This window comes from Lepidochelys kempii, chromosome 3 (assembly GCF_965140265.1).
Source record: "Lepidochelys kempii isolate rLepKem1 chromosome 3, rLepKem1.hap2, whole genome shotgun sequence".
In the NCBI taxonomy this organism is placed as follows: domain Eukaryota; kingdom Metazoa; phylum Chordata; order Testudines; family Cheloniidae; genus Lepidochelys; species Lepidochelys kempii.
This window is the reverse complement of record NC_133258.1, coordinates 142,669,758-142,694,037: the sequence shown is the minus strand read 5'-3', so window position 1 is coordinate 142,694,037 and position 24,280 is coordinate 142,669,758. Positions and strand designations below refer to the sequence as shown.

The 24,280-nt window shown below is 38.0% G+C and overlaps 1 protein-coding gene across 9 annotated transcripts in view; it reads right to left on the bottom strand.

The window, feature by feature from the left end:
- Positions 1-24,280, bottom strand: part of SLC30A6 (solute carrier family 30 member 6) — a 44,362-nt gene that overhangs the window by 3,906 nt on the left and 16,176 nt on the right. For 5 of the 9 annotated variants that reach the window (XM_073338332.1, XM_073338336.1, XM_073338338.1 and 2 more), the window contains 9 exons: positions 16,710-16,775; positions 13,358-13,438; positions 9,955-9,990; positions 7,626-7,720; positions 4,816-4,864; positions 2,897-3,016; positions 2,455-2,557; positions 2,003-2,050; positions 1,252-1,320 (listed from right to left, as the gene is read on the bottom strand). In XM_073338332.1, the coding sequence (XP_073194433.1) occupies positions 1,252-1,320; positions 2,003-2,050; positions 2,455-2,557; positions 2,897-3,016; positions 4,816-4,864; positions 7,626-7,720; positions 9,955-9,990; positions 13,358-13,438; positions 16,710-16,775 (667 nt within the window). Of the gene's footprint in view, positions 1-1,251; positions 1,321-2,002; positions 2,051-2,454; positions 2,558-2,896; positions 3,017-4,815; positions 4,865-7,625; positions 7,721-9,954; positions 9,991-13,357; positions 13,439-16,709; positions 16,776-17,113; positions 21,524-24,280 lie in introns of those variants that run through there. The other 4 variants (XM_073338339.1, XM_073338333.1, XM_073338341.1 and 1 more) reach the window with 4 other exon arrangements.

The window sequence follows — 24,280 nt, the reverse complement described above, 5'->3', positions numbered from 1 at the left end:
GAAAGTGCTAAGTACAAACAGAAAAGCTGAGGTGCAAAAGTTTTGTAAAAATTTGTGGAGAATCCACTGAGTCCAACGTATTCCCACTGCATGACTTCAGTAGTTCAGTAACATCTTGTATTTCAGATAACAGAATAGGTGACTCCAGAGCCTCCCTTTCCTTATCAGCAAATTTGGGTAAGTTAACTTTGGCCAAGAAGCTCATGTTTTCAGGGTATGACATGCCAGAAGAATAAAAAGGAGAGGAAAGTTTTAAAGGACTCTTAATTCCTGGCTGTCATTGAGTACCTGATCCCCCGCTTTAGTTTCAGTAACAATTTCCTTTGTGTGTCCATTTTATATCACAGAAGAAAAAACAGCTGTTAGAAAGCTTTAATAAACTCCATATTTTCCATTTAGGATCTTATTAGGTGCTCCTCTGTAATACAGCAATTCTAGTTCTGTTTTAGGATTGCTAGAGCACATATGGTTCAGTTGAAGAGACCATATTTTCCTTTTCACTTCTCGTAGCTGAGCTTTTTCTTCCTCAGAGACAATTCATATTAACTTCCCATAAGATAAAGCCATAGGAGAATCCCATATCAATTGATTTGGCACTAATCATTGATGACATTTGGAAGAATTTTTAAAAGATCCAAAATGGCAGCTTTACTCCAAAGCTGTTGTTTAAGTCAATGATTACATCAAGAAGATTCAACTCTAACGTCCTCTGACAAGTCTGAAAACTGGTTATCAATGCATGGTTCAAAGCAAAGATTTCATGGAGGGCGCACTAAAAAAAAAAATCCTACAAGGACCAAGCTATAATCTAGCCTACAGTAAGACAAGTGCGTGGCTGAGAAACATTTGAATCTGCTGCTAGTGGTATTGTTCTCTTTCTAGATATAAAGTAGTTCTACATTTATGATACTACTCTGAATTGTAATTGCATTTCTTTAACAAAAGATTGTTATGGTGGATCTGTGCCATGATGCTTCTGTATATAACCAAAAATTGTATCTTATTCAGGGTGGGGGAGAGGATTCCAAGCCTCACTCTAAGTTTTCAGAAAAGTGCTGCAATTAGTGTTTTTAAAAAAAAAAAAAATCCCCTCAAGCTTTATTTAACAGGAAGGGGGAAAGCTATATTTTATGGCATCTGAATTTCCAAATCCCATTTAAAATAATAAGAGATCTCATTTAATAATTATTTAGCTAAGAGATTAAAGATGTTTCCTTTTTAAAGAATAAGACAATATGGCATAAAACATACCAAAGTACCAAAGCCCAATGTCCAGAAATGCTCATTTCTAACCTCCAAGACACCATCCAAAGTGGAAACCTAATTTAAAACACAAATATGTGGTAAATTATCATTAAAGAAAACATTTCCAGTCTTTTAGAAATGCAGATTGGTTTAGATAGCTGAGCTGTAGATGATACTGTCAATATTTCATTTTGCATTGTGGACTCTCCCTTCAACTAAATTTTCATAAGGGACTTTATTGAACATGCCACTAAACTCCTATACATATTTATATCCAATGTATTCCAACTATCTACAAATGTGTAATTTCTTCATATAGCAAGACCTGTTTCCTCCCCGACACCCAGGCTCTTTCATGAATGCTTACAATTCCTCACTTTGTTAAAATATAAACGGAAACTCCCTCTTTTATGCCTTCTTAAAACAAATTGTTGCAAACCTTTTCAGTGATAATTTATCAAAGATTGAATATATTTTAAAGAAGATCTGTACCAATTTAGGAATTTGAACCTTTCTATAAGACATATCAACTGTACTGTCTAATTTAGATTGTAAGCTTTATATTTCTTACACACACACACACACACACACACACACACACACACAAAGTGAAAGTGTAGAATTTTCATTTGCAGTCAGATTTATCTTCTGTGGGAGGAACACTTGAAAGACCTGTAGGTTCTCACTATGCACGTTCAGCCTTTGTATTGGACTTCTTTGCTGTGAACCTCATATATCATGTTATACGCTAACTTACCTCTCTAATAAGTTTATCTAGCTGACCAATCACATGTGGTGGGGTTGTCTGAAAATAATCAAAAGAATGTTATAATAAAGACAAACAGATGCTAATTTGGTCCTAATCTTAAAGCTATATTAGGCTTTATTATGATCTACAGTCTGCTGCCTTTATAATTTATAGTAGTATAGTCTTTTAAATGTAATTACTTGACTGGGTAGTTTACTAAACTCACAATGCTGATAGTATTTAACAACAGAGCAACAATTCAATCGAAACTATAGGCTGCATCTGTGATTGCTATGATTCTGTGATACAAAGTTGTCTCACGTTACAAATTTCTTCAGAGTTTAATCATGTATCATTTCTTTCTTGTGAACATTTTTCATTTCCATGTTTAATGGTGGATATCATTAAACATGTACATTTTAAAAAAAGTAAAATTAAAACATTTTCTGACACTGTCTCACCTGAAGTAGTACTTTTCCACTGTAGACACTCATAGGATACATGGTACCAAAAGTCATCAAAGCAATAGCGATCGCAGAAGCTGTATCTACAGCAAAATAATTGCTGAAACAAAAAAGGGTAATTTTAAATGACGTGCTTGTTTCCTAGGGTATCTGCAAGCCATATGCCTTTTCTTTTAAATGGCCACCATTGGGCGTAGGGGTGGGGGGGGAAGAGAGAGAGAACATACAAAAATTCACTAAGCATGTGTTTCTGAAACACACAGCCTTTTAAAAAACAAATGTGTCTCAACAATTTTGGTTCATGTGGTAAGAAGCTGAAATTTCACGTGACATTTCAACTTCTTACCACATGACCAGTGCTTGCAAACCTAAAAGGAGATTTCCCATGAATTATATCCTAAATACTTATTTTATTTATTTCAATAATTATTATACGTACTTAATTTCAATTAACATATACGTAATGCAAAGCGCAAAAGCACCAGCAAGATCAATCAAGACAAAAGGATTCATTCGTGGAAGGAAGATGCTGCTCAACCCTGGAATGATTCCACATAGACTGCAACAAAACAGAAAAAAGCAATTGTCAGCTGGTTGTTGTGGTAAGTGCTGGAAAACTAGAATTAAAAAGCTACACCTACTACTCCAACATACAATAGATCCACTTTGAGGATCATGTAGATAGGATGATGTTGCTGACTGGATTAAAAGCCTTTTTTTCCTGCTGGAAGTTACATGATCCTCTTTGTGAGCTACAAAGATTAATTATTTTCAGGCCTAGAGCCATTTATGTCTCCTCTTCTTACTCACAATTTGAAATCAAGTGCTTTGTGCATAGAACATTCCTATCTTTTGAATCTGAATTATATTTAAACTCTTTCCCAGTTTTAAATAAAGATTTCCAATCTCACAAGGAAAAACGGAAGACAAAATTACAGTAAAGTATACTAGAGTAATCAGTCTTTCAGAAAATGTTTCCACAAATTTAAACTGCAATCAAGTGTTATGCCCTTTTTGTTAGCAGATCTGACTGTGTGTCCTAGACCCTTGTTCCGGAAGCCCCTTTAAAAAAGATTGGAAAATGTGATTTTCAGATATTTAAAGACTGCTTTCTATGCTGTTCCCCATAATACTGGGTTGACATACAATAAATCAACCTCATTGTCTTCTCTATCTAAATCTTTTAGACATTAACCCCCTCCAATTCTCTACACAGTAGTCCTAGGGTTGCTCTTCCACGGCCCTTGTACAGTGATACCATTATTTTTCTTTACATTTGTAACTTTTTATTTATGCAATTTAGAAACTATTGACTCTTTGCCACATTCACACATTGAGATGTGACCTTCACAGTCCTGCTCCTTGCTACACAGAGTCCCTTTCATCTTGTCTCATCTAACTTGCACCATTAAGGGTTTGGTCCAATAAGGTACTATGCATGCAGGTTCAGGATGCGCTTACGTGTACTGCAGGATCAGGACCAGACTGTTTAGCTCATTGAAGGATCAAGCTCTTTATGATTTCAGTAACTTGTGCTTTTTTTGCTCCTTCTACTACACCTTCTTTCATATTGCCCATCCCACTCCTGAAATGCTTTAGGGAACAGGTAGGGTTTGCAGCATGTCTAAAGTGTTATGTAATATGGTTTAACATACTCCATTACCTTATTTTTAGATATAACTTTTTACTGTATTTGTAGTGCTGACAGCATAAAATACACACAGGGATGTGTAAGGCTCAAAATATAAACATTTTAAATATCTGGCAAAGGCTATTTGCAAATTATCTGTATTATTTGGCATTCAGTGTCCAAACATACATACTAAAAGGGTTAACAGCCAAAAAACATGACAACCAATGTTTCAGTTCTTGGAAGAGAGACCTTGTTGTGGCTCTGCAGCCAATGGGGGGGGAAAAAAAAATCTGTGATGCTTGGGACACAAAGAAAATAAAAGGAAAAAACCAGAGAGAGAAACAATGTGCATCTGTCTCTATGCCTGGTCTTTTTAGAGACCCCCATCTTCCTGCTGGACTAAGAGAGACGTCCCCATAAAATTCTTATGTTTAAATTAAGCATTTTGAGCTGTGAGGCAGCCCTAGCAGCTGCTAGGAAATGCAGTTCAGACTGGCTTTGCTGCAGATAGAATTATCTTCACTCATTTGAGGAATTTTACTCAGATTTGCTGAGCAAGAGAGAGAGAGAGAGCAGAAATGTTTTAATACCAAGCTTATGCCTCAGTGCCTGGTGAGAGTGCCCTATACTATGTCTATATGCAGTAAAAAAATAACTTGGCATGACATAATGACTAATATTGACTTAAGTATTAGCTATTATGAAAAAATATCATGAAGCCTTACCTTCTGCTAAGATCTGCAACATGCTCCTGAAGCCAACTCGTACTAGCAGCTTTACAAAAACACAAAGGTACTAATTATAATCATAACAACAATTCATCTTAAGGTGTGTTTTTAAAAAATAATGTAAGGAAGTAGTAAAATATGAGTGAATAATCCATCTTAACATTAGATCACAATGATCAGTGAGTTTCAAATATCACTTGAGAAAGGAGAACATTTTCTGGCCTGTGGTTGATTGGACACCTTTTGTCATGCAACATCTGAATTGGATTAATTTCAAGTGCAACTGCAGATTTCACTGTTTATTTTTAAAGAAAATATTTTCTTTGTTAACGTCTAAGTGAATACAAACTTGAGCTCTCTATGGGAGCACACTACTTGTAACCCCCCCCCCCCCCACACACACACACACACTTGTGATTTTCTGCAGACATGAGTAGTCCTATTGACATCAATGGGACTATTCATGCAAGTAGCTGCTCACCAACATGAGGAAAGGGAGCACAGTCTGGCCCTGTGACTACGTTGAAAGGAAATTTTTGTAAATACAGGCAGCTACAGCATTATCCACTCTCAAACACAACATGTGAACTAGATGTGGAGGGGAAAACCACCACCTTTTAGCCATTTAATTCAGCTCTCCTAAACAAATTGAATAAATAAATAAATAAATAAATAAAATTAATACACCTTCCTAACTGAGGCTCAGACAGTAACATTTGTTGTATGCATACAGGCACATAGGAATTAGTACAGTGGATCAGATCAGTGCCTATATACTGCCTCCAACAGTAGCAAATACCCAATATATGCTGAAGGCCTCACACAGGGCAGCTAATCAATTCAGCAATGCTCAAATTTGGTGGCCAAAATTCCTCTCTGACCCCTACTCAGATGACAGGGTTATAACCTAAAACAATGGTCCACAAACTTTTTACCTCATACCCCCCCTTACTCTAGGGTTGCCAACCCTCCAGGATTGGCCTGGAGTCTCCAAGAATTGAAGATTGATCTTTAATTAAAGATTACATCATGTTATTAAATTTCCAGGAATACATCCAACCAAAATTGGCAACCCTAGTGTAAGGGGGGAAGGGGGGTGAAGAGGTGCAGTTACACAAGAGAAATTTAGAGTTTTTCAGTACCTTGCCTTGATCCCAGTTAATCATCTTCCACCTAGATACCCAACACCATTTGACAAAGTCTCTCGATTTTTTCCACAATCCTCCTTAGTTTTCACTAGCTTAAATGATTGTTATCAGCACATTTCACCATCTCCTTGTCTACAGCTTCCTCTATATCCTCACACAGACCCTAGGAATACTCTCTCTTTGTTATAACGAAGAGCCATTTACTATGACTGTGTCTTATCACATAATTTTTTAAATTTTTGTTTAAATTCATCACAGGTTTCTGGTTCTTTGCCACATAAAATTAATTATTTTCCTTTCTAGCTCGTTGTGATGGATCTGGTCAAAAGCAAATCATGAAGGTAATGTAGAACTTTGCTAATTCTCACTTTGAAGCTAGTCTACAAAACTCAATTAATTTTCCTGAAAAATGTAGATCTCATCCCTTCTCTAAGACGACAGCTGTAATGAGTCTCAGATTAAGAAGTTCACTTTCAAAATATACAACACAAATTAAAAACAGTAATAAGCATTGACAACTCTTTACATTTATGAAGGGGACCACTACAATTAATTAATCCTCACAAAGCCCTTATAAAGTAATTATTACCACCCCCACTTTACTGACATAGAAAACGTGGTACAGAATGGTTGCGCTTCAACTTGGAAGTCAGGGTTAGAATTTTGGAGTTCCTGGCTCCCTGCTCAATTCACTCTGCTTTTCTACATTAGTGCATTACATATGAAATACTATAAATAATTTAAACTACAACTAATCAGAACAAATTATTTTGTGATGCAACAGACTTTTTAAAAAGTTATGCATTCATTCAATTTGCAAATTTCCATAATGCTCAATTAGTGAGAATGATTGTGATTTTACTATACAAAGAGTAAAAACTCCAAGGAGTAAGTTGTAAAAAGAAGGTGGTTTTTAATTAACAAAACTTTAAATATTTGTACAAGTCTGTCTGTATCCTTGTAAGATTATCCACATTAAAGTTTTACTGGTTGAATAAAAGAGCTACAACAGAAGAAGAAACTAATCTGTTTCTTAACATAGAAAGGCCACACTTGGACAGATCAATGTTCCATCTAGCCCAGTATCCTGTCTTCTGACAGTGGCCAATGCCAGAAACTTCAGAGGGGAAAAAAACAGAACAGGACAATTATCTAGTGATCCATCCCCTGCTGTCCAGTCCCAGCTTCTGGCAGTCAGAGGTTTAGGGACACCTAGACCATGGGATTGCATCCCTAACCATTTTGGCTAATAGCCTTTGATGGACCTATCCTCCATGAACTTATCTAATTTTTTTTTGAACCCAGTTATACTTTTGGCCTTCACAACATCCCTTGGCAACAAGTTCCACAGGTTGACAGAGTTGTGTGAAAAAGTGCTTCTTACATCTGTTTTAAATACATCAAAGTAGTAGCTACATCTGAAATTATACTCAATTTACCATATTGATGACAGCGTACTACTCTCTGTGCGTCCTATGGACTTTGTACATGACAAATGAGACCGCCTCGAATTCAAAACCTTTTAATTAGATATATGGAACTATTAGAAATGACATACATGGCAATTGTTTTTCTTATCTAACAAAAAATATATTTGAAGAAAACAGTTAACATTCATTGCCTTTCCTTAATTCTTGTCACAGTTCATTCAACACATACCTTCAGACACATAAGCAAAAGGCTTATTCCGAATGGAAAGCATTGTAAACAAGTTGAAAAAGAGAGCCACGAAAGTACCAACCAACAATCGCCCCCTAAAGAGAGGAAAAAAAGATTAATCTTCATTTTTCACAGTATCCACCTGTGATGTTACAAAGTTAAACTGCCATCAATGAAACACTTCTGAACATCCTCCATGATGATAAATTCCAGTTGAATATTTAAAAACCAACAGCATTCATACACAATATTGAAAAATGTTATTTGTGGTAAGATCAGGCTTAATTCAATTCTCAATTAACTATACAAGCTCAAAAGAGAAATTTTAATAAATAAAAATATTAAAATAATTAGGGCTGTCAAGCGATTTAAAAAACTAATCATGCCATTAAAATAATTAATCACAATTAACTGCTCTGTTAAATAACAGAATACCATTTATTTAAATATTTTTGGATGTTTTCTACATTTTCAAATATACTGATTTCAATTACAACACAGAATTCAAAGTGTACAGTGCCCACTTTATATTTGTTTGATTACAAATATTTGCACTGTAAAAGCCAAAAAAAATTGTATTTTTCAATTCACCTAATAATACAAATACTGTAGTGCAATCTCTATAATGACAGTTGAAATTACAAATGTAGAATTATGTACAAAAAATAATTGCATTCAAAAATAAACCAATGTAAAACTTCAGAGCCCACAAATCCACTTAGTCCTATTTCTTGTTCAGCCAATCACTCAGACAAACAAGTTTGTTTACATTTTCAGGAGATAATGCTGCTTGCTTCTTGCTCACATCACCTGAAAGTGAGAACAGGTGTTCACATCGCACTGTTGCAGCCGGTGTCACAAGATATTTACATGCCAGATGCATTAAAGATTCATATGTCCCTTCATGCTTCACCCACCATTCCAGAGGACATGCATCCATGCTGATGTCAGGTTCTGCTTGATAACAATCCAAAGCAGTGCACACTGACACATGTTCATTTTCAGCATCTGAGTCAGATGCCACCAGCAGAAGGTTGATTTTTTTTTTTTGGTGGTTAGGATTCTGTAGTTTCTGCATCGGAGTGTTGCTCTTTTAAGGCTTCTGAAAGCATTCTCCACACCTCATCCCTCTCAGATTTTGGAAGGCACTTCGGATTCTTAAACCTTGGGTCAAGTGCTGTACCTATCTCACATTGGTACCTTCTTTGCATTTTGTCAAATCTTCAGCAAAAGTGTTCTTAAAATGAACAACATGTGCTGAGTCATCATCCGGGACTACTAAAACGTGAAACATATGGCAGAATGCGGGTAAAACAGAGCCAAAGACATTCAATTCTTGCCCAAGGACTTCAGTCACAAATTTAATTAATGCATTTTTTTTTAAACGAGCGTCATCAGCATGAAATCATGTCCTGAGGAATGGTGGCCGAAGCATGAAGGGGCATACGAGTGTTTAGTATATCTGGCATGTAAATACCTTGCAATGTCAGCTACAAAAGTCCCATGCAAAGGCCTGTTCTCACTTTCTGGTGACATTGTAAATAAGAATTGGGCAGCATTATCTCCCGTAAATGTAAACAAACACGTTTGTCTTAGTGATTGGCTGAATAAAAAGTAGGACTGAGTGGACTTGTAGGCTCTAAAGTTTTGCATTGTTTTGTTTGAGTGCAGTTATGTAACAAACAAAAAATCTACTTTTATAAGTGGCACTTTAATGATAAAGAGACTGCACTACAGTAGTTGTATGAGGTGAACTGAAAAATACTATTTCTTTTGTTTATAATTTTTACAGTGCAATTATTTGTAATAAAAAATAATATAAAGTGAGCAGTGTACACTGTGTTCTATGTTGTAATTTAAATCAATATATTTGAAAATGTAGAAAAACATCCAAAAATATTGAATACATTTCAACTGGTATTCTATTGTTTAACAGTGTGATTAAAACTGCGATTAATGGCAGTTAATTTTTTTTAATCGTGATTAATTTTTGAGTTAATCGTGTGAGTTAATCGCGCGAGTTAACTGTGATTGACAGCCCTAAAAATAATTAATAGAAGCACTAAGTTACAAGGAACAAATATGTAACTGCTCTTCAACTATCTGACTATTTATGGGCTCATGTAGACTAATTTGTAATTGCACACCATAGATTGATATTTCTGTGTTCCAAACTGCGTGCGAGCCCTATGGTAATAACTTTTCAATGTACTGAAAACAGTTTAATACTAGATAAGCCAAGTCACTCTTACTTCGTACTAGATAAAGAATTAAAACAGAAGTAAACTGACAAAAAATTATAGTTTCATATATAAAAATCCAATCTTACGTGTGTATCTCAGGTTGTTCCAGAAACCGTTCTGTACTACAAGAAATAAATTGTCAATTTTAGTTGTTTTTATTAAATTATTTCCTTTATATAGTTAGTTTTTAAAATATATTTTCATTTCTGGGCACCTAAACTCACAAATAAACATAACAAGTGGGATACAGGATGCCAAATTAAATGCTTCAACAATGCTGCAAAAATGGCAAATGCTGTATTGAGATGTATGGATAAGTATGCCATTTTTATGACAACACATGAAGTAATTATTCCAATATGCTTGGCACCAAATTGAAACGGTATAATTTACCACTGGAGGAATGACAAACAAGGAAGACAGAGTAACCCTCTAAATAAAAAGGATGTTATAATGAAGACATAGATCAGTCATTCTCCTCAGTCAATGAGTAGTAACAAAGAATTAATCTTCAACTGTAGCAGAGAAAATCTGGGATAAGTATTAGAAAACACTAATATACAAGTAAGGCAAGAGAGCATACTGTCCCAGATGAGGTACAATTGCCATCACAGGAGAAACTCAAGGTTATGCTGGGCATCCGGCTACTAAGGGTAGTCTAAAAATCTAAAAATTTAATCCTGCCAAAAAGACCCAATGCTTTTTTTGCCTCTGTTTTCACTAACAAGGTCAGCTCCCAGACTGCTGCGCTGGGCATCACAAAATGCGGAAGAGATGGCCAGCCCTCTGTGGAGATAGAGGCGGTTAGGGACTATTTAGAAAAGCTGGACGTGCACAAGTCCATGGGGCCGGACGAGTTGCATCCGAGAGTGCTGAAGGAATTGGCGGCTGTGATTGCAGAGCCACTGGCCATTATCTTTGAAAACTCGTGGCGAACCGGGGAAGTCCCGGATGACTGGAAAAAGGCTAATGTAGTGCCAATCTTTAAAAAAGGGAAGAAGGAAGATCCTGGGAACTACAGGCCAGTCAGCCTCACCTCAGTCCCTGGAAAAATCATGGAGCAGGTCCTCAAAGAATCAATCCTGAAGCACTTGCATGAGAGGAAAGTGATCAGGAACAGCCAGCATGGATTCACCAAGGGAAGGTCATGCCTGACTAATCTAATCGCCTTTTATGATGAGATTACTGGTTCTGTGGATGAAGGGAAAGCAGTGGATGTATTGTTTCTTGACTTTAGCAAAGCTTTTGACACGGTCTCCCATAGTATTCTTGTCAGCAAGTTAAGGAAGTATGGGCTGGATGAATGCACTATAAGGTGGGTAGAAAGCTGGCTAAATTGTCGGGCTCAACGGGTAGTGATCAATGGCTCCATGTCTAGTTGGCAGCCGGTATCAAGTGGAGTGCCCCAAGGGTCGGTCCTGGGGCCGGTTTTATTCAATATCTTCATAAATGATCTGGAGGATGGTGTGGATTGCACTCTCAGCAAATTTGCGGATGATACTAAACTGGGAGGAGTGGTAGATACGCTGGAGGGGAGGGATAGGATACAGAAGGACCTAGACCAATTGGAAGATTGGGCCAAAAGGAATCTGATGAGGTTCAATAAGGATAAGTGCAGGGTCCTGCACTTAGGACGGAAGAACCCAATGCACAGCTACAGACTAGGGACCGAATGGCTAGGCAGAAGTTCTGCGGAAAAGGACCTAGGGGTGACAGTGGACGAGAAGCTGGATATGAGTCAGCAGTGTGCCCTTGTTGCCAAGAAGGCCAATGGCATTTTGGGATGTATAAGTAGGGGCATAGCGAGCAGATCGAGGGACGTGATCGTTCCCCTCTATTCGACATTGGTGAGGCCTCATCTGGAGTACTGTGTCCAGTTTTGGGCCCCACACTTCAAGAAGGATGTGGATAAATTGGAGAGAGTCCAGCGAAGGGCAACAAAAATGATTAGGGGACTGGAACACATGAGTTATGAGGAGAGGCTGAGGGAGCTGGGATTGTTTAGCCTGCAGAAGAGAAGAATGAGGGGGGATTTGATAGCTGCTTTCAACTACCTGAAAGGGGGTTCCAAAGAGGATGGCTCTAGACTGTTCTCAATGGTAGCAGATGACAGAACGAGGAGTAATGGTCTCAAGTTGCAGTGGGGGAGGTTTAGATTGGATATTAGGAAAAACTTTTTCACTAAGAGGGTGGTGAAACACTGGAATGCGTTACCTAGGGAGGTGGTAGAATCTCCTTCCTTAGAGGTTTTTAAGGTCAGGCTTGACAAAGCCCTGGCTGGGATGATTTAACTGGGAATTGGTCCTGCTTTGAGCAGGGGGTTGGACTAGATGACCTTCTGGGGTCCCTTCCAACCCTGATATTCTATGATTCTATGACCATTAAAGGGTCCCTCTTCAACATCAAATGAATGTGTGAAAAGGTGACAATAGTTTAAAACAAGTTTTAGTGGAGAGAAACTAAACCTGAATTGGAAATACCATCCCCATATAAAGAGGTGCTCAGCTGCCACCAATTCCACTAAAGCCAACAGGAATGTAACAGTTCTGAAAACACTCTCAACATGTAAACTCATAGGCAAGCAAATTCAGTGTTACATCTGGAGACCTTACATGGCTATGACACTGCCTCTTTATCAAAGATCAATCCATGGCACGGTGCCAATGATTCACAAGATCAGTGGCACTGTTAGGTTGTTAATACAGCTGTAGGCATTTAAAAGAAAAAACACAGTTGGTGTGCAGGCATTATAGGCGATTTACAGATGTAAAAAAATCATAATTTTTAATGGCTTCTAAAAACAGTTTTAAAGCTAAGCACTTGAAACTAAAACTATTATTTCTCTCTGATGTGCTCAACTAACTTATTAATCAAAAAATAGACTAAAATAAATTTTGTACCTGGAACTAACTGTTTGTAGGTCAAGTATCAATATGTAGAAAATTTGGATGGATTGATAAAATAGGAGCTTAAAATAAAAAAAATAAAAAATAGACAAACCCATAAATTAAACTACCACTTCTATGATAAAATTGCTTTAAGATCATAAATATGGTGCTATTTAACAGATGAACACTTGAAAATACTGAAGTTAAATAATTGCACAAAATTATGTATTTTCACCATTGCTTCATTTATCTCAGTGATCAAACTATATGAGAAGACGTACTGTCTTGCTTATTAAATCCTTAACAGAGTATCTGGAATATGCAATTAGTAGGACCATTTAAGTTTTCCTTTAATCACATTTACAGTTTTCCTGTAGTCCATGTATATAGTAATCAGTACAAATCGGCAACATAAGCTAATATAACATTACCTGTTGCTGTCAAATGATTCTGTCTTTAAGAAATCTGGAGCTTTTTCTAATGACTATCCTTCTTTTACAATACTTTAAAAATGTCTGAGTTTTACTCAAGCTGGAGTGGAGTACCTTCTCATGTTAGAACTTCAGATGTAAATCTCAACAGAAACAGTACACATTCCTACCTCTCTTTGAGTATGAAAAGAGCTCCAAGTTGTGCCAGAACTGTGGAAGCAAATACTGCTAGTACTTCAAATCTTTCAAACCTGAAATTTGAGAAATAAGTTAAGAACACTGGACAACCTATTAACAGGGTTTTCATTTTGATCTGTGGGGAGCAAGCAGACAACCTTCCACCTCTAATTCTTTCCAGTAGGGCAGATAGAAGTGAATCAGAATTTTAGGGAGGAGTAATTATTTTCAAGTTTCTTTAGGCCAACAATCCATATCAAATGGATAGTTAACTAATCAGAGGTCCACAGGAAATTCTCACTATAATCCCCACCATAGAATTAAGCAATTTACCTCTCTCTCCATCCCCATCCTAGGACTTTTTACGTTAGATTCTCAATACCTGTGTCTCCTTGATTTATGAGATACTATAGATGTTTATTTGACATTCAGTGTGCCTATGTACCACAACAATGGGCAAACTAGACATTATTGAACAAATACAGTGCAATAAATTAATGGGAATGGAGTCAAAAATTCTCACTAATTATGAAGACATTTTAGCATGCATACACACACAGATTTTTATAAATGGGAACTTTTTAGATACACAGCTAATGTACTTGCATGTATTTTTCATGGCACATGAAATAATTAGTACTGTATTATTAGTAAGGCCCTACTTGAATTGTGGGATTATCAAAAAATTGTAGCTGAATTGTGGACAAGCCATGGAAAATTGCAGAAACGTAATAAGAAAAGGAGTACTTGTGGCACCTTAGAGACTAACCAATTTATTAGAGCATAAGCTTTCGTGAGCTACAGCCCACTTCATCAGATGCATATCGTGGAAACTGCAGCAGACTTTATATATATACAGAGAATATGAACCAATATCTCCTCCCACCCCACTGTCCTGCTGGTAATAGCTTATCTAAAGTGATCATCAGGTGGGCCATTTCCAGCACAAATCCAGGTTTTCTCACCCTCCCTCCCCCCACACAAATTCACTCTCCTGCTGGTGATAGCCCATCCAAAGTGACAACTCTTTACACAATGTGCATGACAATCAAGTTGGGCTATTTCCTGCACAAATCCAGGTTTTCTCACATCCCCCCCACCCCCATACACACACAAACTCACTCTCCTGCTGGTAATAGCTCATCCAAACTGACCACTCTTCAAGTTAAAACCCAAGTTAAACCAGAACATCTGGGGGGGGGGGGGGGGAGTAGGAAAAAACAAGAGGAAACAGGCTACCTTGCATAATGACTTAGCCACTCCAAGTCTCTATTTAAGCCTAAATTAATAGTATCCAATTTGCAAATGAATTCCAATTCAGCAGTTTCTCGCTGGAGTCTGGATTTGAAGTTTTTTTGTTTTAAGATAGCGACCTTCATGTCTGTGATTGCGTGACCAGAGAGATTGAAGTGTTCTCCGACTGGTTTATGAATGTTATAATTCTTGACATCTGATTTGTGTCCATTTATTCTTTTACGTAGAGACTGTCCAGTTTGACCAATGTACATGGCAGAGGGGCATTGCTGGCACATAATGGCATATATCACATTGGTGGATGTGCAGGTGAACGAGCCTCTGATAGTGTGGCTGATGTTATTAGGCCCTGTGATGGTGTCCCCTGAATAGATATGTGGGCACAATTGGCAACGGGCTTTGTTACAAGGATAAGTTCCTGGGTTAGTGGTTCTGTTGTGTGGTATGTGGTTGTTGGTGAGTATTTGCTTCAGGTTGCGGGGCTGTCTGTAGGCAAGGACTGGCCTGTCTCCCAAGATTTGTGAGAGTGTTGGGTCATCCTTTAGGATAGGTTGCAGATCTTAATAATGCGTTGGAGGGGTTTTAGTTGGGGGCTGAAGGTGACGGCTAGTGGCGTTCTGTTATTTTCTTTGTTAGGCCTGTCCTTTAGTAGGTAACTTCTGGGAACTCTTCTGGCTCTATCAATCTGTTTCTTTACTTCTGCAGGTGGGTATTGTAGTTGTAAGAAAGCTTGACAGAGATCTTGTAGGTGTTTGTCTCTGTCTGAGGGGTTGGAGCAAATGCGGTTGTATCGCAGAGCTTGGCTGTAGACGATGGATCGTGTGGTGTGGTCAGGGTGAAAGCTGGAGGCATGCAGGTAGGAATAGCGGTCAGTAGGTTTCCGGTATAGGGTGGTGTTTATGTGACCATTGTTTATTAGCACTGTAGTGTCCAGGAAGTGGATCTCTTGTGTGGATCCACAGGCTGAGGTTGGTGGTGGGATGGACCCATGGAAAAGAAGCCCTTGAGGAATTCCACCATGATTTCAACAATTTCCATCCCACCACCAACCTCAGCCTGGTCCAGTCCACACAAGAGATCCACTTCCTGGACACTACAGTGCTAATAAACAATCTCTCTGGTCACGCAATCACAGACATGAAGGTCGCTATCTTAAAACAAAAAAACTTCAAATCCAGACTCCAGCGAGAAACTGTTGAATTGGAATTCATTTGCAAATTGGATACTATTAATTTAGGCTTAAATAGAGACTTGGAGTGGCTAAGTCATTATGCAAGGTAGCCTGTTTCCTCTTGTTTTTTCCTACTCCCCCCCCCCCCCCGATGTTCTGGTTTAACTTGGGTTTTAACTTGAAGAGTGGTCAGTTTGGATGAGCTATTACCAGCAGGAGAGTGAGTTTGTGTGTGTATGGGGGTGGGGGGGATGTGAGAAAACCTGGATTTGTGCAGGAAATAGCCCAACTTGATTGTCATGCACATTGTGTAAAGAGTTGTCACTTTGGATGGGCTATCACCAGCAGGAGAGTGAATTTGTGTGGGGGGAGGGAGGGTGAGAAAACCTGGATTTGTGCTGGAAATGGCCCACCTGATGATCACTTTAGATAAGCTATTACCAGCAGGACAGCGGGGTGGGAGGAGGTATTGGTTCATATTCCCTGTATATATATAAAGTCTGCTGCAGTTTCCACGATATGCATCTGATGAAGTGAGCTGTAGCTCACGAAAGCTTATGCTCTAATAAATTGGTTAGTCTCTAAGGTGCCACAAGTATTCCTTTTCTTTTTGCGAATACAGACTAACACGGCTGTTACTCAGAAACGTAATAATGGACTTTATTACTAAAAATAAAGTCCATTATTACTTTTCCACAATCTTCTGCTATCAGCAGCTGCTCAGCGGTCAGAGCAGAGGCCTGGGGTGAGAGCATGGGCTTGAGCTCCTGTTCTCAGCTCTCGGGCAGTTGGGGATCCCACTGTCAGCCCCGCACACGGCAGGGCTCCTGCTGCCAAACTGCGATAGAAACCTAACATTGCAGAATCTGCAATTTCTGCAAGATCACAAGTTAAGTAGGGCCTTAATTATTAGTGCTTACCCAAAAGAATAGGCTGGGCTGGGCTTCTTCATCATTACCCAGTAGCTTATTAGGCATGTTATCAAACTAAAATAAAAAAGGAGGAGACTGATATGAGGATAATCAACTATTACAAATTAAATATTTTATAGATTAAATGTAGCTTAACTTTCAGAATACATCCTTAATTTGAACGTTTCTGTAAGACTTCAGTTACACTTTGAACCCAGTCCGGCAATCTCTAGGCTAGCAAGGATTTCCTAGAATTTAGTGAAAGTTCTGTCTACATTTGGACTGTGGACCAAGCCGCTGATGTATGTTTTATGAGGAAAGCTAACGAGTTATAGTGGAGCTGTAGCCAATACAATCCCTTATATCAGAGGGAACCTCACGACATAAAAGATCAAAGGATGTACTGTACTTACAAGGGGCACCATCAACTTTCCCCAAAACCCAGCATCATTCAGACTACAATAAGGTTATCACAACTCCAAATGCAATATATTTTTCCACTGAAGTTCCTATAAGAAAAAGAAGCTAAAGTTTAGTCTCTTTGTGCCCTCAAAATTCTTTTGAAGGGGAACTAGAGGGCAACAGAGAAACATGCAAATAAGAGTTGATAAGCAAAGGTTTTCCATTGTTCTTTTACTGCACTGAGAACGTTCCCCCTTTAATCCATTTGTTTTACTTATATTCCTTTTTAATAAAGTTGCATGCTTTTAAATAGGGTGAAGTTAAAAAATCTTAACACTTTAGTTTGTTAAATGGAAATCATTTTAGCCTGTAAGGCCAAAGATGGTGGCATAACCTCAATGGCCTGTCTTCCTCAGGACTCAAGCATTGGTATTCCCGATTCTCTTGAGTCTAAGACCAACTGTATGATGGACAGTAGTTACTGCTACTAATGGAAAAACAATCCATTTCAGTTTGATTTACTGGAGCCAACCATGTCCAATGACTCTCATGGCACCCAATGGCTCACTGCTAAAAAGTCTGTAAAGGTGTTCAATATCCAGAAGTGCATAGTTTGACAACTGGACGTTAGATCAACAGTACACTAACTTGAAGAAAAGTTTAATTTTGAATGAGGAAAGTTAGTGCACTATTGTCATTCTATAAAATAGTGAGGAGGCAAAGTCTAACCTGCTCCAGAATCCTGAAGAAGCCAATCCTTTTACTGAGACTAAGACAAGTAAGCTATTCTAGGATTCAGATACTAATATTGCAGACACTTCAGAAATCAGTCTACATATGAGAGCCACATTATATAAAAACATACTGCTTTGCTCTTCATATATTTTAGAAATGTTCACACACTCGTTATTTGGATTAAATTTATTAATGAAAAAATTCTACGGATTATACTATTATACAGATGTCCATTTGTTCACATATTCTATCACACGTTAGTGGTGGATCCAAGTTGTAAATTTCAGATCTGGATCCAAACTTCTCCAGTGTTCTGAGTTTTTTGATTTGTGTTTTAGTTATGACTCAATCCTCTGTTACAATATAGGAACGACCAGGAGACACCATTAAAAAAAGAAATCAAATATTGTTCCAAAGTATTGGTTTTATCACAGTATTTCCTTCTGCAGTGAGGTACTTGTACTGTATCACAGTAAAGATTTACTTTTTAACATAATGCATGACGTATTACTACCTCCATTCCCTTGCTAATCTTATAGTCTTACTGATCACTGTCTAAAGCACCATGTTAAAAGAATACATGTAATGGTTTCCACCACTTTCCTTTGAAGACTATTGTCAAGGTTCCCTCCTCACTCTGAACTCTAGGGTACAGATGTAGGGACCCGCATGAAAGACCCCCTAAGCTTATTTCTACCAGCTTAGGTTAAAACTTCCCTAAGGCACAAAGGCTTTGCCCTTGGAGGGTATGCTGCCACCACCAAGTGATTTAACAAAGAATCAGGGAAAGGACCACTTGGAGTTCCTATTCCCCCAAAATATCCCCCCAAGCCTTTACACCCCCTTTCCTGGGGAGGCTTGCGAATACTATCCTAACCAATTAGTTACAAAGTGACCACAGTCCCAAACCCCTGGATCTTAGGACAATAGAGAAATTAGTCAGGTTCTTAAAAGACCGATTTTATTTAAAAAAAAAGGTAAAAATCACCTCTGTAAAATCAGGATGGAAAATAACTTTACAGGGTAACAGATTCAAAAACACAGCAGAACTTCCTCTAGCCTTAGTTTCAAAGTTACAAAAAACAGGAATAAACCTCCCTCCAGCAAAGGAAAAATTCACAAGCAGAACAAAAGATAATCTAACATGCCTTGCCTGGCTTTTACTTACAATTTTTGTAATATGAGAGTCTTTTAGGATGGGTTATAGGAGAAGGAGTTTTCTGACCTGATGCTTCTCTGCTTCCCAAGAGAACTCACAAAATAAAGCCTTTCCCCCCTCCCAAGATTTGAAAGTATCTTCTTTCCCCATTGGTCCTTTTGGTCAGGTACCAACCAGGTTATTTGAGCTTCTTAACCCCTTACAGGTAAGGAGGAATTCTAGGCTACCCTTAGCTGTATGGTTATGACAATATTTTAAAGACAAATCTCACCACTGGGAAGGTTCTTCCTCAGTACTGGCCTAAATTTTCCATTACTATTAATTTTAACTCCTTGAACCAACCCAAATAATTTTTCTGCCTCTCTAGTGTTTACACCTTTTAGGTATTTGTAGACAGTGATCATGTCCCCACTATAGTTAGCAAAATAAACTGTTTAAGAAGAAATATTAAACTAGTAACCTCCAGTTATTAAGTTTTATTGTTTTTCCCTGAATTCCTTCCCATTTGTTTACATCTTCCTGTTACTGAAGTACCTAGAACTGAATGTAACATGCTAGGCATGGGTCTCAGAGCAATGCAAGAGGAATTACTACCTTCTTGTCCATACTGTGACGCCTCTGTATACAGCTCCAAATCAAACTGGCATTTTTGGCTGTAACTGCTCATGCAAAGCTCATACCTAATAGGCTATCCACTACCATCCTTGGGTCTCTCTCAGTATTTTTCTACCTCTTACTGAGTAAGTGTGATTCAGATTATTTTCTCTCTGACACATTAAACTTGAATTTTTCCAAGATGAATGCTCTTTTCTGCCACATTTCTCCTCTGCAGATGCCTTTTAATTATTTTTGTTTGTAATGCTACTTGCAACACACCTCAAATTAGTACCATCTGTGAATTTACACAGCACACTTTGTACCCCTTCTTCCAGATCATTACTGAAAAAGTTAAAGACTGGACAAAGAACTTATCACATAACAGACAGACACATCTACACAATGTAATATATTGATGTTTAGCATTACTCTTTGCTCACAGAATTTCAGCCTGTTTTCATTCCTTGTAACACTGCCCATATCCAGAGCACCTGAATTTACTTCAGAAGTAAAATTTTAATTTGTTATAAGCCATCATGCAGCTCACAAATTGAAAGAGTGAGGGAGTTATTTTTGCAGCAAAAATATTGAGCATTGCTCACACTGAGCAAGAGATCAAACCCATGTAAAGAATTTGCTGAGAGATAGTTAGAAAAGTCTTCATCTCTGATATACCAATCATCTCTGATATACCAATATTCAGGGCATTCCACTTTGGTATATTCCCAAAATTTAGGAAATAATGTTCTGTGCACACTTGGCACACAATTTACAATCAATAATATTTCCAAAGTTAGTTTTCTTACAGATCAGCAGTTTCATTCCGGATGTGTATAGTACACACAGAGTTTGAAGTCTCAAAATAAAGCTGTGTTTAGTAATAACTAAAAGGGGATTTTTCTTAAAATTAACATTCAGATAACTCAAAAGTGGCCCCAACAGCTTTTCCTTAAAAAGCTTTCCATTCGGTGAAATAAATGTCTTCTGAGCTGATCCAAAAAACAAGAAATTTCAACTGAGTTAGTACAGTAATTTTATGAGAAGTAACTGACAGATTTAGATATTCAAGTGTTATCACAATAACTTGGTCAGAGACTAGAACTTATTTTAATATAAAGTCTTGACCAAGACATTTTGCCTTTCAACTGCCATTCTTGCATGCATGTTGTTGTGATTTATAAATGTTTTGCTAGCAATCAGGTAACATCCAGGATATGCATGCACCCCCTACTGATTAAGCCACATTATTTCCCTTGCTAAAACCTAAAATGGCTAACCCACAAGTTTTCTTGTAGATGTTGTGTGTTCCATATATGAAACTTTAACTTGCCAATTACATAATACTCATTGGATCAGCTTCTTATTTCTTCCAACAAGCTGCACATTTTAGATGGCTGCACCAACAAATGTCATGAACATTTGTTCAAATGTTTTCTTCATATTAGCAAAAGGTTTGTGGTTTTCTGTCTGTTCGAAAGTGGAAAAAATATAATTATAGTAAAAATTTCAATACTGTATGCTATCTGATACAAAACAGTATCTACATTAAACTTGTAATTATGCTACTTCACAAAAAGCTAAATAAAAAACAAAACCAGTTTCATAAGAAAACTGTACACAAAAGCTCTTTTTTCTATTTACCTCAAATTATAAGAAAAGTACAACTGAATTATTCTACCTAAGTTCATAGTCTTGCTCACTTCACCAAGATTCTGGGTGATTTATGTACTACTAATTCCCAATTCCTCAAATGAAACTCTCGCAGTTCAGGGTAACTGCATCTGTATTTTCTACTGCAGTGTTCCAGCAAGGGCATCTACCCACAGGGTTCCAGCTCCCCTGGCCATCACCTCCCTTGGGTGTAGGCCAGCATCTCTCTCCCTTCTGACCAGAAAGCAGTTCTTGTGGCACCTTAGAGACTAACCAATTTATTTGAGCATAAGCTTTCGTGAGCTACAGCTCACTTCATCAGATGTAACATGTAGCTCACGAAAGCTTATGCTCAAATAAATTGGTTAGTCTCTAAGGTGCCACAAGTACTCCTTTTCCTTTTGTGAATACAGACTAACATGGCTGCTACTCTGAAACCTTCTGACCAGGGTATTTCCAGGCTGCACAGTTATTCAATGTGTTATTCCCAGAGCAGAAAGATTGCCCAAGGATACCTGCTTGCTTTCTCTTCAGAGAAGTTTAGCAGGTATAATTGCTAAAGTTGTAAGTATCACACAGTTCTATCTATGAAAGCTTATTTTATTCTTAAAGTAAAAAGCATCACAGAGAAAAACATTAAAAACAATAAAAGAACCTACTAATAAGTTTACCAGAATTCTGGCAAGGTAAATCCTTCAAACCCCACCCTAGGAGAATCCTTATGATTACCAGTTCATCACTGGTTTCAGAGTAGCAGCCGTATTAGTCTGTATTCGCAAAAAGAAAAGGAGTACTTGTGGCACCTTAGAGACTAACAAATTTATTTGAGCATAAGCTTTCATGCGCTACAGCTCACTTCATCACTGTGTCAGCTCAGAATCCGCACCCAGTGCCCCAACTCTACCCTAAAGACCAGGGCCCTCTGTGGAACATGGGTCCTGTCTGTTTGCTGGATTAGGAAGAAGACCATGAGCCAATTTAAAACCAGACTATTTATCCACAAAGCCTTTCTTTGTATGTTGGTCTGTGGAGAATCCAATTTGCCTTAGTATATGTATCTCTCTCCAGGGGGTTGATAAAGAAGGAAGTACATTAGCATTCCCCTGTCCTACTAAAGAAGGTACTACATGCTTTCCAGGATGGTAGACTGAGGGAGAAAGGCGGTTCGTGTGTGATTCGAGCTGTTCCAAGGACGGACAAAACTTTAAATTATGCTCCCCATCCCTATCAGCAGGTATGGATAGTCTCTGCCTGGTGGGACAGGAATGAAGCTGCACAGAATGTAGCCTGCAGCTGCGCTCTGGGGGAGGAGATGCAGGTATCTGGGCAGGGGGGAGAAGAGAGAGACACGACCATGCAAATCCCCTCCTCCAGCACCCCCCGAAATACTCCCTTGCACTATACACAGACCCCTCTGACACCCCCAAACTGTACCCCACTCCTAACTCCCCCTCCTCCCGGCAGTGTCCTCTATTTGGGAACTTGAAATATAGTAACCCTAAGAAGCAAATAAACAAGAATTGACTAAAAGATGTGGGACAGAGTTCCCCCCCCAAGATATGCCCAGCTGGCATGTGTGACACACCCAAATGGAAGCTTCCGACAAAAGCATAACAGAGGAACAGGAACTGGGTTGTTGTAAGGGTTTCTTTAACTCTCTACTCCTGGGAGAATCTTTTTTGTTGTCGATACTGTTCTAGACATACTTGCTGACAGGTATTTTGAAATAAATTACCAAAATAATTGAAACTGGCATGATTATATTGGGTTATTTTGACCAATATGCAGAATTTTAAAATATTGTGCACAGTATTTTTTTAATTTTTGGCACAGAATTCCCCCAGGAGTAATACAATGCCACACCAACACATACACAATTGTAGTTTTAATACAATGTACCCCAAAAGCATTATTCCTAATTCAATAAAGTTTATCTTATTTCCATAAAGTTCGTTCAGGACAATATAAGATATTGTCAGTCTGTCAGACATTTTCCAGCAGACTTCAATTTTTAGTAATCTTAGGTCATCACCAATATTTCAACATATTCTTTAAGAATGATTCAGTTTTTCTTTTAATGAACTGAATTGGTATATACTATACCCAGTGAGAAAATGAACTACAGATTTACCACCCATTCTTCAAGAATAGAGGTCAGAAATCAGTAAATACAGTCAAAGAGACTACAATGCTTACACATGCTTAATTTTACAAACACTAGCTGTCTTGTTGATGTCAATGTGTTTGTAGGATCTGGCCCTTAAAACAGAAGTAAAACTAAAAATCACTTCCCACACCCTAAAGCTAAAACAAATACATTTTACAAATGATACTTGTGGAACTGGTGGTGGTAAAATTTTCTGAGTCAATCAATTAAAGGGATACTAGTTTGGCACACAGTGTGGACTTTGTTTTCAATTTACTTTGTTATAACAATGTCAGGCAGCTGTGTACAGAAATCTAAATATAGTTGACCTTTTTAAATTGTTCTTATCAGAGCTGTGATATTAGTCACTGTTTTCTTCTAAGTTTGTGTACTATTTAACACACAATCTTATATACACAATCTAAGACATTGTTAAACCAACTACTCAGTTCTTGCCTGTATTTATGAAAAGTCATGAATAACTCTGTAGTTGGTACATAATATTTATTCATCCTACTTTTACCCTATTTCAAATTTAGTAAAAAGAATATTCTTACAAGCATTGATAAATTCATAGATTCATAGATATTTAGGTCAGAAGGGACCATTATGATCATCTAGTCCGACCTCCTGCACAATGCAGGCCACAGAATTTCACCCACCACTCCTAAAAAAGACCTCACACCTATATCTGTGCTATTGAAGTCCTCAAATTGTAGTTTGAAGACCTCAAGGAGCAGAGAATCCTCCAGCAAGTGACCCGTGCCCCATGCTACAGAGGAAGGCGAAAAACCTCCAGGGCCTTCCAATCTGCCCTGGAGGAAAATTCCTTCCCGACCCCAAATATGGCGATCAGCTAAACCCTGAGCATATGGGCAAGATTCATCAGCC